At 44.0% G+C, this 20,012-nt stretch overlaps 1 protein-coding gene across 3 annotated transcripts in view; it reads right to left on the bottom strand.

Moving 5' to 3' along the window:
• Positions 1-354: 354 nt before the first annotated feature.
• Positions 355-20,012, bottom strand: part of LOC119970146 (tyrosine-protein kinase JAK2-like) — a 274,667-nt gene continuing 255,009 nt past the window's right edge. For 2 of the 3 annotated variants that reach the window (XM_038804241.1, XM_038804240.1), the window contains exons 18-24: positions 18,267-18,403; positions 17,855-18,044; positions 15,518-15,642; positions 11,866-12,038; positions 10,182-10,299; positions 9,528-9,641; positions 7,981-8,088 (exon numbers count right to left, since the gene is read on the bottom strand). In XM_038804241.1, the coding sequence (XP_038660169.1) occupies positions 7,981-8,088; positions 9,528-9,641; positions 10,182-10,299; positions 11,866-12,038; positions 15,518-15,642; positions 17,855-18,044; positions 18,267-18,403 (965 nt within the window). Of the gene's footprint in view, positions 8,089-9,527; positions 9,642-10,181; positions 10,300-11,865; positions 12,039-15,517; positions 15,643-17,854; positions 18,045-18,266; positions 18,404-20,012 lie in introns of all 3 variants that reach the window. The other variant, XM_038804239.1, reaches the window with a different exon arrangement.

Here is a 20,012-nt window from a genome sequence, read left to right as displayed (position 1 = left end):
AACAATACAGCACAACACAATGCTTAAATGTAACAAAATGTGCATAGCATATGCATCCTGCAAAGATAATATAATTTAATGTATTTTAATTCAGCACACTTCAGGGTGTGTGTGATTTTTCGATTACTCATTCCAAACATATCTTTGCAGACTTTCCTATGCAGACCCCCTCCCCTCTCAATTTAGTTTAGGAGTCAAAAAACATTGTTTGTCACATAATATAGTACAAATCAATTTTTAATCCCATTTCACCCCATTTGAACCAAGCGAAGCAGAACTCTTAAATCTCATAATGGGAAGTTCAGTGATCAAAATATGTTTAATCTCAGAAGAAGAGTTGGACAGCAAACTGAATTTCAAGTTGTAAAAATAATCATGATTTTATTTTCTCAACAACAATTGCACAGATTAAAACATGTAAAAATATGCATGTTGGACAATAGGTTCCGAGCATTGAAGCTGTTGAGATTATTTAAAATTGCAGTAAATTAGTGAATTAGCAGCAGAATAGACAATTGTTGCATTTAATCAAAATATATACATGCATTTATTGTTGTTTGTCACAATTTATGCATTTTTGTTATAAGGCACTATAGCTATCACATCTTCTGTAACAAGAAAATGAATGCTCTTCTGAAAGTACAGTTAACCAGTAAACCAACACTAAATATTTACATAAATGTGTACTTTTTTATTCAAATGAACATATAAGACTATTTTATTTCGACCTTCAAAACTAAAAGGCAGCGATGCATTTTCATGCATTAAATTCTTGTATCACATCCCAAATAAAATGATTCTTGAAACCATAATTTAATGATTGATTATTGAACAACTGCAGAAGGATTATTTGGCAAGTGATGATATTTAGCTCATCATCAGTGGATGTACCAGATGGAGATGTATCATGCAGACAAGATGGGCTTTCGTCTTATCTCCAGGAATTCCCTTGGCATGAGAAATGGCTCCGCTTAAGGTTGAGTTTTTAGAAAAAGTTCAGGACCAAGATGCGCGTAGTCTACGCAAGGTTAAAAAGAGAAGGCAGGGACATGGATAAACAGTTATTCAAAAGCATCAAGATGGCTTAAAACATCTTGGGAGGATCAAACGGCTAAGGTAAAGGATTCTAATTTTGAGTTAGGAATTTAGGATTAGGAACAGGAGCAGCAGGCGACGTGGGGTGAATTTAACTAGAATTCCCATTGACAGCAGCAGGAGGGAGAATTCCTTTGCCAGCGAACGCCACGCTGCTTCCAACCGCTGAGAAACACAGAGCTCGGAGGCTGGAGAAGCCCGCCCTATATCACCTCTCAAATCATCTATACTCTAAAGAATACAATCTTGTCCTCACAACTTGCGCCATTAAGCCCTGTGAAGTTTGGTGATGCAATTTGATTTCAACACAAGAAGCATCCTTATGCAAGGTGTGATATTTGGCGTTCACTAAGAATGAGAAAATAAAGTTCAGAGGAGCACAGAACATGTATTATTGATGCAAACTGGCAATAAAAGCTGCAATGGAGGATGAGTCTGGAAACCAGAAAGAAATAATCCTTTGGATAATGAGATTTTGAAGTCTAATAGCACCTTCTTTACATATGGGAATATCACTGATAGCTGTATAAAATTGGACTTGAGATCGTTTTTAAAGAACTGTCGAGGAGAGACAAAGCATTTGGCATGTACAACAAACTGATATTCCTGAAGGAACGTTTGTAATGGAAAAGTGGGAGATCCATTTGAGACCAAAGGAAACAGTGAAATGAAGAAAATGAATAGGTGATAAAAATTTAATGATGAAATCAAAAGAATGACTAAGGCCAGAATTTTGAAGCCCTTCAAGGCGGGTGTCAATTCTCCAAACTGCTAACCTGAATGAAGATTCAGTAGCCTTCGGTGCGGTCGAATTCTGGCCCAAGCAACTATTCAAAGAAGAATCCTAGAAATTTATAGTATAGTAGGATGGCCGGATGACATACTACACTGGCGACATTTAATGCATGTTAGAGAGAAGAAACTATTATCCCGTTACAATCAAATGAAACAAAATTTTTAATGCCCTTGAAAAGCACGGAAGAGATCAGCCACCGAACTACCAGGGAACTAGAGATTGTATGCATGTGAACCAATTTCAGAATTGGATAACAAGTGAAGCAGCTCTTTCGCATGAAGAGTGCACGCAAGTCCGAGAACCCTCAGGTTGAGGGAGTTGAAAGATACCCATAACAGCTGTACATTGAAAGTTATTTGAGACACTAGTTTCGGTCAACAAAGCTTTGGTCTGAGATTAAATAATGGAAATTTTCCCTCAACAGTACACCATGTCACACTGTCAACTGCCATGGCGAATTATTGCTCTCAAACACTTTGGAGAGCACAAAGGCAAAGTTCCATGGATTTTTTACTTATTCAACAAGATAACCAGAAGGGCCATGTTAGAAATCACCAATTAGTTTCGAATGTTCAACTATGACATTTTACAACTTTCCGATTAAAGGATCATAAGGCAAGTTAAATAAAGGGTTTACCACTCTTAGATGCATTTAGTCAACATTGTCTAAATACGTTTGGCATCATCATTTCTGTTATTAATTGGTAGTCATGTCCGATGCAGGGCACTACTATCTTTTAAGGGCCAGTTACAAAAAAATGAATCTTAATCTTTTGACATGCAACATCTAGTAACATGACAAGAATTGTGGATCACTACCATAGGTCTGGTGCCATTTAATCTATAAACAGAGAAGAAAAATCTATTGGATCCATGCAGTACATTTACATTGTCTAATGCTTGCTCAGGAATTATAGATAGTTTTTTGGCTAAATTCCAACTGTAAATAAATATTTATCAGTACTCTATTCTACTAATCAAAGAAGGAACTTTGCTGGCAATTTGTTTTAAACACAAAGCACACTTACAGCTAAAATGCCGTATCTCTGAAGTAAGAAAACATTTATTTTCTGCCGGAGTAATTCACAACCTATTAACATTTATGTTGAAAATTAAAAGATGTTCCCGTAGAGACTTTCCTTTCTCCATCTGTGCACCCCCCCCAAGCAATCTAACATGATTGCTGTTCACTGTGAATGTTGAAACCAGGCAGGAAATCTTAAACGATGCTTAAACTCTGGGTCTATTGCTAATTTAGAACGATGCCAATTGAAATCGCATCATCACGTGCCATCTGGAGAGATCAAATGAGGAATTTCAAATTTCTACATCAACAGTGCTCAAATTTTCAATTCATACTGGCCAATTACAAAATAAAACTCCAGCTGTTTACAACCAGCAGAACAGCAACCTTAAAAATGAACTGAAACAAAAGTTATTCCCAGCATCCCTGGTGATCCAGCAGAAATCCCATTCTTCATCTCAGATCAATGTTACCAACAGAAATGCCGGTTTTACTCATGGCCCTATTTTAAATAAATGTACAGTACCCAATTAATTTTTTCCAATTAAGGGGTAATTTAGCGTGTTCAATCCATCTACTTTGCACATCTTTGGGTTGTTGGGGCGAAACGCACGCAGACACGGGGAGAATGTGCAAACTCCACACGGACAGTGACCCAGAGCCGGGATCGAACTTGGGACCTCGGCGCCTTGAGACTGCAGTACTACCACTGTGCCACCATGCTGCCCGACTCATGGTCTTATTTAGGACATTACAAGATGGAAGGTGAACATTAGCACATTTTCGCTGTTAGGAATTATGGCGCATTGCAAACACTGCCAATAAATTATGAATAGCAACTTCATACAAACAGCTACAAGTTCCTAAAACATAACAGTTACCGGCAACCTGAATTTATTCGGCACTTTGCCCCAGTTAAATGTCCCCAGATGCTGGATAGGAACATTGTCGGACAACATTTAACACAAAGTCACGTAAGTAGACATCAGTGGAGATAACCAAATGCAAAGAGGTGAGTTTTAAGGAGCTTTAGAAGAGTTGGAGTTAGGGAGATGCTCATGGAGGAAATTCCTGAACCTGCAGCACAGACAGCTGAAGTTAGATATGAAAGATGAGCGAAAGCAAATTGGAGATAGATAGGATAGACTTGGAGAAACAGTTAATTCTTGGAAGGTTGTAGGCTGAAATAAACACAGATATTGGGAAGCACAGGGTCACTGAGGGCCCTGAATAACGAGCATTTTAAATCTGAAACATTGACTGACAGGGAGGCAATATAGTTCAGTGAGCACAGGGGTGATGGGTGAATGGTACAGGATGCAAGTGAATTTTATGTGAACTCAAGTTTACAGCAGCTGCATGTCAGGTTGGGGGAGAGGGGGAGTGGGTGGGGGATGTCGCCTGCCATGAGATCATAGGGATTGAAGGTAACAAAAATGGATTAAAGTTTCAATAGCAGATGAGCGGAGGCAGAGATGTAGATGAGCAAAGATAAGGCACAATTGGAGCTCAGGACACTGAAATTGCAAACAAGCAGATTCTGCCTTCAGTGATCAGAGAGTGAAGATGGAATCAGTGCCCCGGAGATTCAAATGGGCTTTGAAAGATTAATCCCATCAAATTTCACTTTTTCCAGTGGGTATATTGAAGTTCAATCGCAGAGCACTCTCTGGATTGACTGATGTTAATTCAATGCGAGTTATGGGGATCTGGTCAGATAGGCAATGCTTTTCTCACAGGCATATTCAGAAGGTTCAATTACAAAAATCCGTTCACTTACAGGTAGCAGTGCCTTCAATATTCTGGGCCTCCTCCCTCACTTACATTCCCCCTTTCAGATGCCCCACACCTGTGGGTGGCACTTACTGGCCGTTCACGCCGGCGGGATATTCTGGTCCACTGACGGCACAGCCCCGCCTCGGGTTTCCCGACGAGTGGTGTATTCAACGGCAATGCGGGACCAGAAGATCTGAAAAACGTGGCGGGTTACTTGGTAAATCCCGTCCCTATCTCTTTGGATAACGTTCTTAGGAAGAGTGCTGGATCTTCTCATTTCATTAAAGGTGCCATATCATTGAAAGTTGTTATTGTATATCCAAGTCTAATGCAAGAGTATCCACGATATAAAGTAAATGCAGTCTTTAAAAACCACTTCGAGACAAAGCATTGCATATAAGGAAAACATTCCAAATTTGGCATGCACCAACATATAATAAACACCAAATACAAAATGACCAACTCCGGACTAAAATGCAAATCGCAACATGGTAGTTCAATGCTGAATAGTGCTTTAGACATACTATTCATCACCACCTGCGCAAGGCAACAAGTGTTGGCTTTGCCAGCAACGTTCACATCACATGAATTATGTTTTTTAAAAAAAGGATATGATGGCTTTAATGGAGACAGCAGTTCTGAGGGGAATGCTTGCTCACTAATTTTCTTTTCCTTATTTAGATAACAGTGAAGAACTTTAGCTTGAAGAAACTTTGCAGACAAGAGCAAGTACGGACTCCACTCAACACTGTTGCTGTTGGGCATTATTTCAAATTACACCAACGTAAACAAATAAGGTGCGAGAGTTAAGAGACACATATTGCTTCTTTGGACAGGTGATGTTAAAAAGCAAGAGTGCCAAACATGCTTTGAAGCAGGAAGTACAGTATCATCTGGGGACATGGGTGTCGGAGACAAAATGAACAGAAGCTTCACAATTTTGCTTCAGCCAAACCCTACAAGAAATATCTCCTGGTTTCCCCTAGTCATGCTCCATCACAATTACCTGACATTCTCCAAGGAGCAACAGTGCTGTCTGTTGTCTTATTTCGGCAATGTGGCAGTAACACAATACAGAAGTGGCACTTAAATCAATATACTTCTAGTCTGTTACTCTTCACTCATCACCTCAAGTGAACATTGCAAGAACCTTCCATAAGCACAATACATTTTAGTGAAATCCTAGCTGTAGCACTGGTGATTAAATCAATCAGTGCTAATTACTGATCAAGCCCTGCTGATAAGAATGTGGTGGTAAAAACGGTTCAATGATAACTGTCTCCCATGGGCGGCCTTTCCAAAGCTCACAGTCAAAAAACATGAAGGCCACGCAGAAGAAAAGCCGGAGGGAAGTAGACCACTAAATATACAGTGCCGACTTGAAAATGTCACGCTGCCCCGTTTGCATTCAACCAGTCTCTCCCCAACAGCCAACCAGTAGCTGGCCAATCCTTTACACCAAACCCACCAGCAGCATCTCGCCACATTCTGTGCCTCGTCGCCAAAGCGGAAGAAGCAAATGAGCGCATATGTCTTACAATGCTGTTATTATTCTTAGTTGGATAACTCTGATGGATAACAAATGGGATGTTTCAATGCGTTTTCGTGTGCTGCCGTTATGGGGTTCATTTACAGAATGTACACTATTCCTAAATGCTGCATGTTTCAGCTGCCATTAGTGCGGTGCCTAAAAACACTGAATCATTGACAGCTGCTGAGTTTTCTGGTTGTTCTTTGAAGCAACTCAGTTCAAACTGCTAGGGTGCATATGGAAGAGAACTTAAGTGGCTGTAAAAAAAAATTATAAATAAAAACAAAACAAAATGCAAAACTATTTTGCATGTCAAGCTCTAAGACAATATTACCAAAGAATTTCCTTGCTCTCCATTGTAAGTATGTAATTATATCTATCCACTCTAAAAACGCATGCTCCTTCGCACATAATAAATGCTTTGTTTACTACAGTCAAAAGGAAAAGGTTAAGAATTGGTCCTTCGATATTTCCATTTTTGTTACACTTCATGACTCACTAAAAAATGCTTTTCTGAGGAGGAGTAAGGACTAGGGAGGGTTTGCATGGCTTTTCCAAAAATGCATTCTTGAGCTGGGGGCTTTGCTGACAAGACGGCCGTTTGTTCCCAACCCTTGGTTGCCCTGGGGAAAAGCTGGTAGGCGAGCCTGGTTGGCTGAACTTCTCCCAAATGAATGTAGGACATCAACTGACGTGTGGACCAAACAATGAACCCCGCATTGATAATTCTGTTTCTTTGTTTAAACAAAAAAAAAATACAAAATGTCCCTGAGTTTTCCTTCATATCATTGACCCAAGAAGGTTGCAGTCATTGTCCTTCCCAGTCACTACTGATCCAAGTGTGAGAAACATTTAACATAAATCGCAGTATCACATATGGCGGATTAAACTGGCTACTAAATATACACATCTATACAATCGCGGATCAGACACAACAAAATTCTTCCTCAATGAATGTGGTTTCTTCAAGATATTACACAGTTGCGATTTCCAAATTTGCGCACCACGGGCAAATCTTTTAGGAACCCATCACCCCAACATCCACCTTATTATACAGTAATGCACACTTTCTACAGTCATTGTTGAATGCATCACATGTATTCACATTCACAGCATTCACTGTTCAGCTCCCGATATTGTTCCTTTCCTTTTATAATTAATAGAGCTAAAACTATAAATCACCGATAAGTGTAAATGAGATCCTATATAACACAGTGACATTATTCTCCATTGTTTGAAGGAATTTATGTTCAAGCAGGTTTAGGGTTAAAGGGGGAAAAATTACAAATCAGAGTTTGTTTTTTTAAAGCCAGTTCTTGTGCAAACAGCACAGACCAGAATGTTTTACATTCACCGCCGCAGACCATTTGGTGTGTGTCGCAAAGAAAAATTCTCCCTCGTTGTTGTGAAGGAAGTGACTTCTCTGTAAACCTGACTCCCGCGATAATTAACAGTTGCAATATTAAGTCCTACTGTTGCCATGCCCGAAGTGGAAAGATCATGTCACAGTTACCACACCCACGTGATTGCTTTTGCCAGTTGGTCCTGCTGAACTGTAATGCCACTGCGGAAGGACCATCATTTTCCATGGACTGCAAAAGAAGTCCAGAGTGTTCCTGCCCGGTTGACCATGGTGGGCTAGTAATCAGTCCCCTCGATTTGGTTTGGTGCCAAAGTGCATGGGTGATGGCCAGCTACAGACTGGAAAAAGCAGTAGTGATGCTTGGACAAAAGAGCAGATTTGAACTTTCCGCAAACTCATCCTCCCATAGAATCCCGCATCGAGTCCACTTTTTGAGTAAGCTCCTTAAAGGTTGGACGCTGACTTGACGCAGTGTTCCAGCAATCTATCATTATCGAATACATCTGAGATGGGGGGGGGGGGGGGGGGGGGGGGGGGGGGGGGAAAGAGAGAGAAACATGAAATATGATAGAAATCAGAAAATAAATTTGGGAATATTGTTATGTCACCATCACAACTTTGCTTCGCAAAAGAGGTTTGTTTAAATCTACAAAAGTCTTTTCAAAACAACCTTAGTGCCCAACCAAGATGCTGGAAAAATGATTATATACCCCTTCTTCATTACGCACCATAAAGCAATCAGAGATTTGGTTTGATTTACTGTATAGCAGTTGTATTCTAAGACCAGGCTATGAAGATCGCACATGACAGTACTTGCAGGGGATATATATATATATATATTTTTTACATATTTTACACTAGCCTCTTTTTGAATGAATCTGCCCATTTTGTAACTGTAGAAGGGAAATTAATGAATTGCCCACTTAGAAGCATGCTGGGAATATTGTCTATACTTTAACACTGCTTTTGAACGAAAATAAGTAGGTCAGGTAATGGAAACAAAACACTGCTTAATATTTTGGACACGGCCTTATTATGATATCAAGTTGTTCTTCCGAAGGACAACAGCAGGCGTACTCGAGTTGTTTTTAAACCAAGGACCTTGTGTATGTTCTAAGGTTTTATTTCTTTAAAGTTGTTTATTTCACACTATAAAAATAATGGTTTTTAACTGCATAATTCAGAGTGCTGTGGAATGGCTATGCAGCCAGACCATCCGCTCTCTGCAAATATTTGTGTCAAATAAATTTCCTTAAATCGAATTCTCGAAGAATTTGTCTTTATTATAATTTCCACAACAGTACCTATTCCTGTGGAATTATGAATAATATTATGGTGTTGACTCATGCATATTAAAGACCATTAGGGTAAGATGAAGAGGTGTGTGAAGAGGTTTGTAATGAGCATAGGCACCATCAGTGACCAAAGCAGTGGATGAATGACTTGGTTCTGTGTGCAATTAAAATTCTATTTAATCTTAAAAGCAGCCTGAACTAATTTCTCCTCTGCACAGAGGAGGCCTATATTCCTTGAGTTGAACTGGCCCGGACAAATACCAAGGAAAATCCTCTCCCCTTTCCAGCTGTAAATTCATGCACAAATTGAGTTTAGATCATCTACATCCAACTCCTAGTAAATTGAAACCCCTAGCACGCACCTCCCTCATAAATTGACACTTCAGCAATCTCAATCAAAAGGACAAGCTGGATGGGGAGAGGGGGGGGGCAAAATTCCATCACCTCTACTAAATAGCGCCTCAGGGCTGTAACATGCTTGCTATTTTTTTTTAAATTGGTGAATAATTACTTCAAACAATATTCTCAATCACTGCACACTTTTTTCGAACTACACTTAACGCAGTTTTGCAAATTCCTTTTTCCAAATGAAAAGAGAGTATCTACAAGAAGACCGAGTTAAAAAGAAATCGCCTTGCGATCAGTACCACGTCAGGACACCCGTTTGGGTTTGGCAGCCTTCTATCCAGTTTAAGAAGCTCGATCAAATGGAAGACAATCATTTGCCCTTGCTTGTCACTGCCGATCATACGCATGAATTCCTAAAAACGCAATCAAAAATAAAATTTCACAAAATCAAATTCATCAAAGGAGAAATATCAGAAAAGCAATTATCATTTAAAGGAGCAATATTTGGAAACCAACCCGGAGGCGGTGCGGGGGTGGGGTTTAGTTCAATTGGTTGCTCAGCTGGTTTGTGACGCAGAGCGAGGCCAGCAGTACGGGTTCAATACCCCTAACTGCTGAGGTTATCCACAAAGGGAGCCCCCCCCCCCTGCTTTCTCGACCTCACCCGAGGTGCGGTGATCCTCAGGTTATATTGCCACCAATCAGCTCTCTCTCTCCCCCCTCCCCCACCTCAGTGGAGAAAGCAGCATGTGGTCACCTGGGACGATGGAGACGTTACCTTACTTGGAAACTACCAAAATAAAACACCAAATGAATAATAAAAGTTCCAAACCTGCAGTGAATATCCTGCAGGGTACGAACGCCCATAAACTCCGAACGTAATTTCATACGATAGGTAGTGTTAGCAGGAAGAGAAGCAAGTTTAATTGGTTCAGCAGAAGTTGGAGACTCACCGATGGTGGACTTTTAGTCTTTTCGCTGTATGTGAAAAGCTCGTACAGCACCACTCCAAAGCTCCAGACATCTGAAGCCACCGAGAACTTGTTCTCCATCAGGGACTCCAGTGCATACCTGTTTCAAATATTAACAGAAACATCATGTACTCAACCATCACAAACTGAACAGTTCTGTCAAAAATCACATTTTAATTTAAATAATTATTTTTTCTTTGTGCACCATTTAAAGGCCGAGGTAATCTCCCAGAATCCTTATAATGGCAGGTAACTCGGGTACAAGATGCACAAGAGTGCCATCATTTTCCTGCGCCATGTGTGAAAGCAACCCACTTGCCGTTGCACGTATGAACATCAGAAATAGGTGCAAGTGCAGGCCATTTAATCCTTCAAGTCTGCTCCGCTACTCACCATGGCTGACCTTCTACCTCAACCTGACCTTTCCTCACTATCCTAATATTACTTAGTGTCCAAAAATCTTTCAACCTTTGTCTTGAATATACTCAGCAACGGAGCACCGACAGCCTCTCTGCGCTGTAGAATTCCAAAGTCACAGAGTCTTCAAGTTCTCTCCCTCACCAACACACAAACAGAAACAAAATTGCAAAAATTGCACAAATAATTGCACATCTAAAAAAGGTTGCTTTTTCTCAGGTTAATTTTTGAATTGTTCATGTACGAGGTTTTTAAAAATATATTTAGAGTATTCAATTCCCCCCCCCCCCCCCCCCCCCCCCCAATTAAGAGGCAATTAGGCGTGGTCAATCCACTTACCCTGCACATATTTTTGGATCGTGGGGGTGAGACCCACGCAGCCACCGGGAGAATGAGCAAACTGCAGGGACAGTGAATCCGGGTCCTCGGCACCGTGAGGCAGAAGTGCTAACCACTGTGCCACCGTGCCGACCGTTAATGAAGGAGTAGTGATTATGTTACTGGATCAGTAATCCTGATGCCAGGGTTTCTGATCTGGAGACATGAGTTCAAATCCCACCATGGTATCCAGGGGATTAAAATCCTGTAAATGCAGAGTGAACAGCTCAGTTAAGATGTTTAAGTGTGCCTTTGATTATGGGCGGCAAAGCGGTTAGCACTGCTGCCTCACAGCGCCAGCATCTAAATCTTGACAGCACAGAAGGAGGCTTGAAAATGGTAGGGGATATAATGCAATGAAAACAGTACATTTACCTAAGCAGCTGAAATAGTAACTTAATTTACTTGTACAAGTAGAAGAGAGAGCAAAATAAAGTTATTGGGAGAGGCTCCCCCTTAACGGAGAACAGCCATTTTAGTGAAATAAACTGAGGCCAGAAGGCCCACTGTCCTGGCATTGAGTGGCCAAAGTTTGAATCAAGCACTTTCTCCTCAACTCAATGCAGTCCTACTGTTATGTTAGTACATAAAGGCAGTATGGTGGCGCAGTGGTTAGCACTGCTGCCTCACGGCGCAGAGGTCCCAGTTTCGATCCCGGCTCTGGGTCACTGTCTGTGTGGAGTTTGCACATTCTCCCCGTGTTTGCTGGGTTTCGTTCCCACAACCCATAGATGTGCAGGTTAGGTGAATTGGCCAAGCTAAATTGCTAAATTGCCCCTTATTTGGAAAAAATGAATTGGGTACTTTTAAATTTAATTAAAGAAATGCTAGTGCATAAATAAAGAAGGAACACATTTAGAATTGGGCTTACCAAAAGATTGGACTTTCTCCTGGTTCCTTCACCTTGTAATATTCTTTGTCTTGTGGCAAGACCTTGGTTAAACCAAAATCACCAATTTTCACCCGGTTCTCATTTTCCACAAGGATGTTTCGCGTTGCCAGGTCTCGGTGTATGTATCGCTTGGTTCCCAGATATTCCATTCCCTGCAGCAGTCCAACAATATCAGTGCCTGATAAGAGTTAAATCAGCCTGCCACTTGCAAAAGACTGCGCTGCGATCTACTTTCCATTAAGTTATATACAATATCCCATTCTCTTTACCAACTCTGCCAGAATTGAAGGAAATAAATATCGGGCGGGATTCTCCGACCCCCACGCCGGGTCGGAGAATCGCCGGGGGGCGGGGGAAACCCACCCCCGCCGGTCGCCGGATTCTCCGGCACCGGAGATTCGGCGGGGGCGGGAATCGCGCCGCGCTGGTCGGCGGCCGCTCGCAGCGGCCCCCCACGGCCGAAGTCCCGCTGGTTCTTGGTCAATCCTGCCGGCGTAAATTAGACTAGGTCCCTTACCGGCGGGACCAGGCGGCGCGGGCGGCCTCCGGGGTCCGGTGCGGGGCACGGGGCGATCTGGCCCCTGGGGGTGGCCCCACGGTGGCCTGGCCCGCAATCGGGGCCCAGCAATCCGCGGGAGGGCCTGTGCCGTGGGGGCACTCTTTTCCTACTCGTCGGCCGTATCAGCCTCTGCGATGGCCGACGCGTAGGTGAACCCCACCTGCGCATGCGCGGGGATGACGTCTGCAGCCGCTGACGCTCCTGCGCATGCGCGGACCCGTGCCGGCCGGCAGAGTCCCTTCGGCCATGGCTGGCGTGGCGCCAAAGGCCTTCCACGCCGCCCCGCGGGGCGCAAACTACTTCGGCGCCAGTCTAGCCCCTGAAGGTGGGGAGGATTCCGCACCTTTGGGGCGGGCCGACGCCAGAATGGTTGACGCCACTCTGTCCCGCTGGGACGCCCCGCCCCGCCGGGTACGGGAGAATACCGCCCATCATCTTTCATTAGCCCTTTTCTCTCTCTCTCTCTCTCTCCCTCCTCACCAACATACAAACAAAAGAAAAACTGCACAATAGACTGAAATAAGTTAACCGAATTGGAGGGGAGCACAAAAGCAAAATACTGCAGATGCTGTAAATCTGAAATGCTGGAAAAACTATTGTCTGCAGCATCTGCGGAGAGAGAAACATGAGTTAATGGGGGTGATATTACCCCCCCCCCCCTTAACTGTGAGCGCAAAAGCTGATGAGAATCAGAAAACAGGATTTTTGTCGACGAGATCTTGTTTTCCAATGTTCCCTGCTGCTCACTGGTGGCGTAATGAGGTTTTTACCCAGAATGTATTTGAAGGGCTTCCCCGCCATATGTTCCCTCCCCAGGTAAGGAATTCCCCTGTCACATCGGCGAGGTTTACAACGGGTTTTGAAAAATGGGAAGTAATCGGGTGGGGTGGGAGGAGCAAAGAGTTTTGCTCTAATGTGAATCGGGGTACACTTTAATAGAGGTGGCCCGATCTCGGTGGAGCCAGAGGCGCTGGCTCTATCAGGCCCGCCAGTGCGATGGCGGAAACCACGCTCTCAGGTTTTCTGTGCACAGAGAATCTGGAGAGAAAGCACAGCTGTGCAGTTGGAGAGATGCACGTTGGACACAGATCAACTGAATTGCTGGATCAATTTGATTTGACCAACTTAACAAAATTTAGTACCTGTGGTGATCCAACTGACAGAAGGGGAGTGAAGCAAATGCGATCATCTCAAAGGGTGACTTCAATGAGGCAAACAAAATTGTAGCGCCTTGCTTTTCCGGTAAGAAACTGTGAGAATGGAAGAGCTTCGGGAAACTGGCGCCTTCCTGGGTTCACATAAAGTCAGGCACTGGAGATTTAACAATTCCCCTGAGGAATGACGGCTGATGGTCATCTTATTGAGGTGCCTAAATGTTAACTGGATTTGGTAGATAAAGAACAAGGGGAGATTATCTGAAAATTAGAACTAGAGGTGAATGGTAGAACCCTCAAGGGTATTGACAGTCAGAGAGATCGAGGTGTACAGGTCCACAGGTCACTGAAAGGGGCAACACAGGAGGAGAAGGTGGTCAAGAAGGCATACATCATGCTTGCCTTCGTTGGCCGGGGCATTGAGTATAACAATTGGCAAGTCATGTTGCAGCTGTATAGAACCTTAGTTAGGCCACACTTGGAGTATAGTTTTCAATTCTGGTCGCCACACTACCAGAAGGATGTGGAGGTTTTGACAGGGTGCAGAAGAGATTTACCAGGATGTTGCCTGGTATGGAGGGCATTAGCTATGAGGAGCAGTTGAATAAACTCGGTCTGTTCTCATGGAACGACGGAGGTTGAGGGGCGACCTGATAGAGGCCTACAAAATTATGAGGGGCATTGACAGAGTGGATAGTCAGAGGCTTTTTCCCAGGGTCGAGGGTTCAATTACTAGGTTTAAGGTGCGAGGGGTAAGGTTTAGAGGAGATCTACGAGGCAAGTTTTTTTAAAAACACAGAGGGTAGTGGGTGCCTGAAACTCGCTGCTGGAGGAGGTGGTGGAAGCAGGGACGATAGTGACATTTAGGGGTATCTTGACAAATACATGAATAGGATGGGAATAGAGGGATACAGACCCAGGAGGTGTAGAAGGTTTTAGTTTAGACGGACAGCATGGTCGGCACAGGCTTGGAGGGCCGAAAGGCCTGTTACTGTGCTGTACTTTTCCTTGTTCTTCGTTCTATTCAGAAGCAAAAGCAGGCACAAATTTCTCCTCACAAAGGACAGCAGAAATCTGGGACTCGCTGCTCCAAAAGGCTGTGGTTTCCAGAATATTTGAGGCATTCAGGATTGAAGTGGATAGGGTTTTGTTGGGTAAATGAGTAACTAACTTCCTGACTCCCCAAAAGCCTGTCCGCCATCTGCAAGGCACAAGTCAGGAGTGTGCTGGAAAACTCTCCCCTTGCCTGGGTGTCTGGCTTGTCATGAAAACAACAGCAACTACATCTCAAAAGTTAATCCAAGCCTGTGAATTCTCGAACATTACGTGTGGCCTTCAAAATCGTGACCTCGGCTTCAAGTCAAAAGTAAAACTAAGCAAACTATTTAAACATCAGTAATAAGTAGTGACGGGAAGAACACTATTGACAAAATGTTTAGAGCGCAGAAACAACTTATTTAGTTCACTAGGGTCATGTGTGCATTTAGGTCCCACATGTGCAGGCTCCCCCAACTACCCTTCTTTATCTAACCTCATTAGCATATCCTTCTACCCTGTTGCCCTGGTGTGTATCTAGCTTCCCCTTAAATGCTCTCTGAAGACTCATACAGACTTGAAACTTCAACTCGGTTTCTCTCTCCACAGATGCTGCCAGACCTGCTGAGTTTATCTCGCATTTTCTGTTTTTATTCCTCTTAAATGCATTTGCCAATTCTCTCAACTGGTGCTTGTGGTAGCAAGATCCATATTCTAACCACTCTCTGGTAAAGAAGTTGCTTGTTGGAGGATTTTAGCAGTGACCTGTAAACTTGAACAACACGCAAGGAGACTTTGCCTGTGCTGTTACTGCATTGTAAGTCTGTACAGTGTGTGTACTGAAACTCAGGTAGGGGTCCGTTCTTGGAGAGTAATGGATTACCTTGCAGATCTGAGAAGAATAAGCAAGTAGCTTCTTGTGATCAATTCGATCTTTGTTCTTCTGTAAATAGTCACGCAAGCTTCCGTGAGGTAGGTACTCCATAATTAATCTCAAATTTCTCCGCCCTGTTTAGACAAAAACAAAATCCTTTGGCTTGAAGATCCAATATTGTGTTCCCATTTAGATATAGAATTTGTGTTTCGAGGGTTTTTTCTTTCACATACGTATATATATGTATATATATATAAAATTTACAGTGAAGAGGCTATTCGGCCCATTGAGTCTACACTGGCCCTTAAGTCCACACCTCCACACTATCTCTGTAACCCAGTAACCCCATTTAAACCTTTTTGGACACTAAGGGCAATTTAGCATGACCAATCCACCTAACCTGCTCATCTTTGGACTGAGAGAGGAAACCGGAGCACCCGGAGGAAACCCACGCAGACACGGGGAGAACGTGCAGACTCTGCACAGACAGTGACCCAAGCCGGGACCTTGGAGCTCTGAAGCAACTGTGCTAACCACGGTGCTACCGTGACGCCCTAGGATGTGGGTATTGCTGGAAAGGCCAGCATTTCTTGCCCATTCCTAATTGTGCTTGAACTGAATGGCTTGTTAGGCCAATCAGAGGGCAATTAAGAGTCAATCACATTGCTGTGGGTCTGGATTCACATGTAGGCCAGACCAGGTAAGGGTGCCAGATTTCCTTCCCGAAACGGCCCTAGTGAACCAGATGGATTTTCTTACAACAATCGGTGGTACTGGTCATAGTCACCATTGCTGAGATTAGCTTTATATCCCAGAGATCTATAGATTGAATTTAAATTCCACTAGCTGCTGTTTCTACCATGCCCCAGCAATATTAGCCCGGGGAGAGATCTTCCGGCTGTTCATGCCAGACCATATCCTTCCCGCTACCTCAAATTTGACAATTTCCCACAAACCAGACTTTCCAGAACTTCCCTAACTGCTCCGGAAGTTATGGGATGCTGTGTGATGCTCTCCCCCGTGGCAAGTTAGAGATGGAGACACTCTGTCACCTCTCTGCCCCCACCTGATTAAGACCTTGTCAAGAGGACTGCGGATGGCCTTCCGCTACATCACCATGCAAATTCATGTGGGGTTGCTCGTGGGTTTCCTGCAGTGGGGGACATTCGTTCAAAAGCACACACAGAGCCTGATGCAAGGACTCAGCATTGTAATGAGTCATGTAGGCAGGGATGGAGGAGGGGGTCACCAAGAGCCCCCTAGCTCACCTTGCCGTAGATCTCCCATCAATTCCCACCCCGTGACCCCCTTCCCACCATGAGACACACATAGTCTGGGATCCAGTGATGATCCTAGACTTCGGGTGGGTGTTGTTTCGCCCGCACACACCACCTCCCTGGTGGTCCTGCCGTCCAACAGAGCTGCTGCCCACTGATGCGTTGTCAGCTCTTAGTGGGCGAGACTTCCTCTCCCAGGGTCCTTGGTCCTGGGGAAAGGTCCGCCAGTGGCCTCAAAACTGCCTGGGTGATGTGTGATGTGCTGGGCCTTTCTTCAAAGAAGCAACGTGGAGCTCTCGATCCCCATCAGCTCCATTCAATACTACCACCCAAAGAGTTGGGTAACAGGTTACTGGCAACCTTGTGGGTTAACCTGACATAGGGCTAAATTTTCCTGGCCCTTTGCGACAGGCTGGAGGAAGTTCGCAACACAATGGGAGGGCATTGTGGTTGGGGTTGGGTGGGATACCCAACATCTTCCTGCTGCAATGCCATTTTGGGAAAGTTGGCCTTTGGTCGTGCACTGACTGTCAATTTAGCCACTTAAGTGTCCAATTTCAAGCCACTTAACAGCCTCCATGATCATGTTGGATAGCCCACCGACACATGGGGAGGCAGTCAGGGTTCTGGGCGTGGGGAATAGAAGCCCTGTTTTATGGTCACTCTCTGTCCCACGCTGAGTATCCCCCCCCCCCCCCCCCCCCCCCCCCCCCCCCCCCTCTGCCAAACCTCTATCATCCAGAGTGAGCAATGGTGTTCCCGTTGCCACCGGGTTTCCGGTGCTCTAATTGTCAGACTTGGTTTACTCTACTTAATCGAATGCAGACCTCTTAATTGGTTGCCGTGAGCAATGGGTGGCCACATTAGCTGCCAAAGTACGACTGGCTCCCACATTCGTCCTCGTCACCGGAATTTCTCCATCACCCACAAAATGAAGCCCAAAGGGAATTATTTCCATGGGAGAGCTGGAACAAGGTGGAAAATTCACGGCTCGACTCTCAGTGTGGCGGCACCACGCGTTATGAGGCCCAGTTTATCTTTCTTTAAACTCAAGACGGATTATACTGACCAGCGCTGTAGCACACTCCTTTATACTTGACAATGTTGTCGTGCTGCAGGGACTTGAGGATTTCGATTTCTCTTTCAAAGTCACGTATGTGTTCTGCAGTGCTCTGCTGCAGCTTCTTCACTGCCACCACATCACCTGTGCTGTCCTGGAGCGGGTCATAACGGCAGAGCTCAACACTGCCAAAGTTACCCTGCGTGCGAGGAGGTACAGTGATTAGTCTTGACGCTGACGTTATGCACTTAATTCCACCGTGGCCAAAACATGTCAAACCAGCAATGACCTGTGAAGATTATAGAGCGTTTGCCCAGGTTCTCATCATGGTTCCCCATGGTTACGAAAAACTTCACAGGTGCACAGTCGCACTTACCGGGAAATTCAGATCAGAGACCAGGTAAACTACATCAATCATTACCTTGCCCAGCTGTTGTAAAAATATGAGATGCCGTTCCTCAAACTGCGCAGGATCTTGGGTTGCACAAGCACCAAGGAAGCCAAGCCCACCACCTCGCATATTGGGCAGTAGGTCACTCTCGGCTAATAACTCATAATCTGTAGGACAAACAACAATCTGCTTCAGAGAGTGTTTTCAATTTGATAAACATCCGCTGCTCTAATTGACTTCTTTTGTCTTCATATTCATATGGATATGTGATCGAAAATCTGACACTTGAACATTGATGGCATTTGTCAACAACCGGCAGACATCCCAAAGTGCTTTTAGTGCCTTTGAATAATGTAGGAAATGGAGCAATCAATCAATTTGCGCACAGCAAGCTCCCACCAAAAGCAATGTGATAACGACCAAGCAATTTTTTTGGTGTGATGTTTATTGAAGGATAAATAGTGGCCTGTACATCGGGGATAATTCCTCGGTTCTTCTTCGAAATAGCGTTGTGGGATCTTTTACACCTGCCCAACGGGAGCAGATGGGGCCTTGGTTTCATGTCTCATCTGAAAGTCAGCGCCTCTGATGCCACAGCACTCCCGCGACACTGCACAAGAGCATCAGCCTAGATTTTGTGGTCAAGTTCTGGATTAGGACTTGTACACGCAACCTTCTGACTCAGAGACGAAGAGTATGACCCAAAGTACCCAACATCGATCCTCGGGCAAGAGAGGGTTTGCTTTCTTCAGTGTTCAAATGCTAATGCTGCACTCTGAAGTAAAGTTGCTCGTGTGATAGTGAAAAATTACTTAATGTTTTTATGGCAGGTGTTTATAACTGTGGCCTCAATTCCACAATAGTTAATACTTCATAGAACACTATAAGTCCACCAAAACGTCTGCTTCTTTGAAGAGGCCGTGGGGGTCTAGGGTCACGCGGTTACCCTTGTGCAGTGGTTTCTCATTTTAACCCCACCCTGGAGGACGGTTCTTTTCAATCGGCTTTCCTTTCCAGTTTTCGTAAAACATTTTGCACAGAAACTGGGAAAACGCGCAATAAGTTTTAAGTCGCTATGAACCTCAAAAGCCACACAGACAGGCACAGAATTGGTAGACCTGTGAAAATTCCAGTTTGGAAAATTTACAGGTGCACTGATCCTTAAAGTGCCACAGAAAAGTGCAGAAAACAATCAGAAAGACTAATGGAATTCTGGCATTTATACACTGACACAGAAATTATGCTGCAGCCATACACAACCTTGGTTGGACCTCACTTGGAGTTCTGTGAGCAGTTCTGGGCATCACACCTTAAGGAAGGATATTTTGGCCTTGGAGGTACTAAAATGATACCTGGATTACAGGGGTTGGGTTGAGTTACGAGGAGAGATTACACAAATTAGGCCAGTTTGCGCTAGAATTTTGAAAGTTAAGGGGTGATCTGATTGAAGTATTTAAGATATTAACAGGGAAAGACAGTGTAGATACAGATAAACTATGTCCACTGGTTGGACATTCTAAATCTAGGGGGCAGAGTCTAAATATGAGGGTTGAATTGTTTGGAACTCTCTCTCCCACGAACAGCGGTTGAGGCCAGAATAGTTGTTCATTTTAAATCGGAGATAGATTTATGTTAAGCGAAGGTATTAAGGATATGGGTCAAAGGCAGGTATATGCAGTTAGGCCACAGGTCAGCCTGATCACATTAAATGACAGGACAGGCTTGAGGGGCTGAATGGCCTACTCCTGTTCCTATGTTTCCTATGAACATGTCCTG

This window comes from Scyliorhinus canicula, chromosome 8, assembly GCF_902713615.1.
Source record: "Scyliorhinus canicula chromosome 8, sScyCan1.1, whole genome shotgun sequence".
Lineage (NCBI taxonomy): Eukaryota > Metazoa > Chordata > Chondrichthyes > Carcharhiniformes > Scyliorhinidae > Scyliorhinus > Scyliorhinus canicula.
The sequence above is the reverse complement of the archived record's forward strand: the minus strand, read 5'-3'. Positions and strand labels throughout refer to the sequence as shown.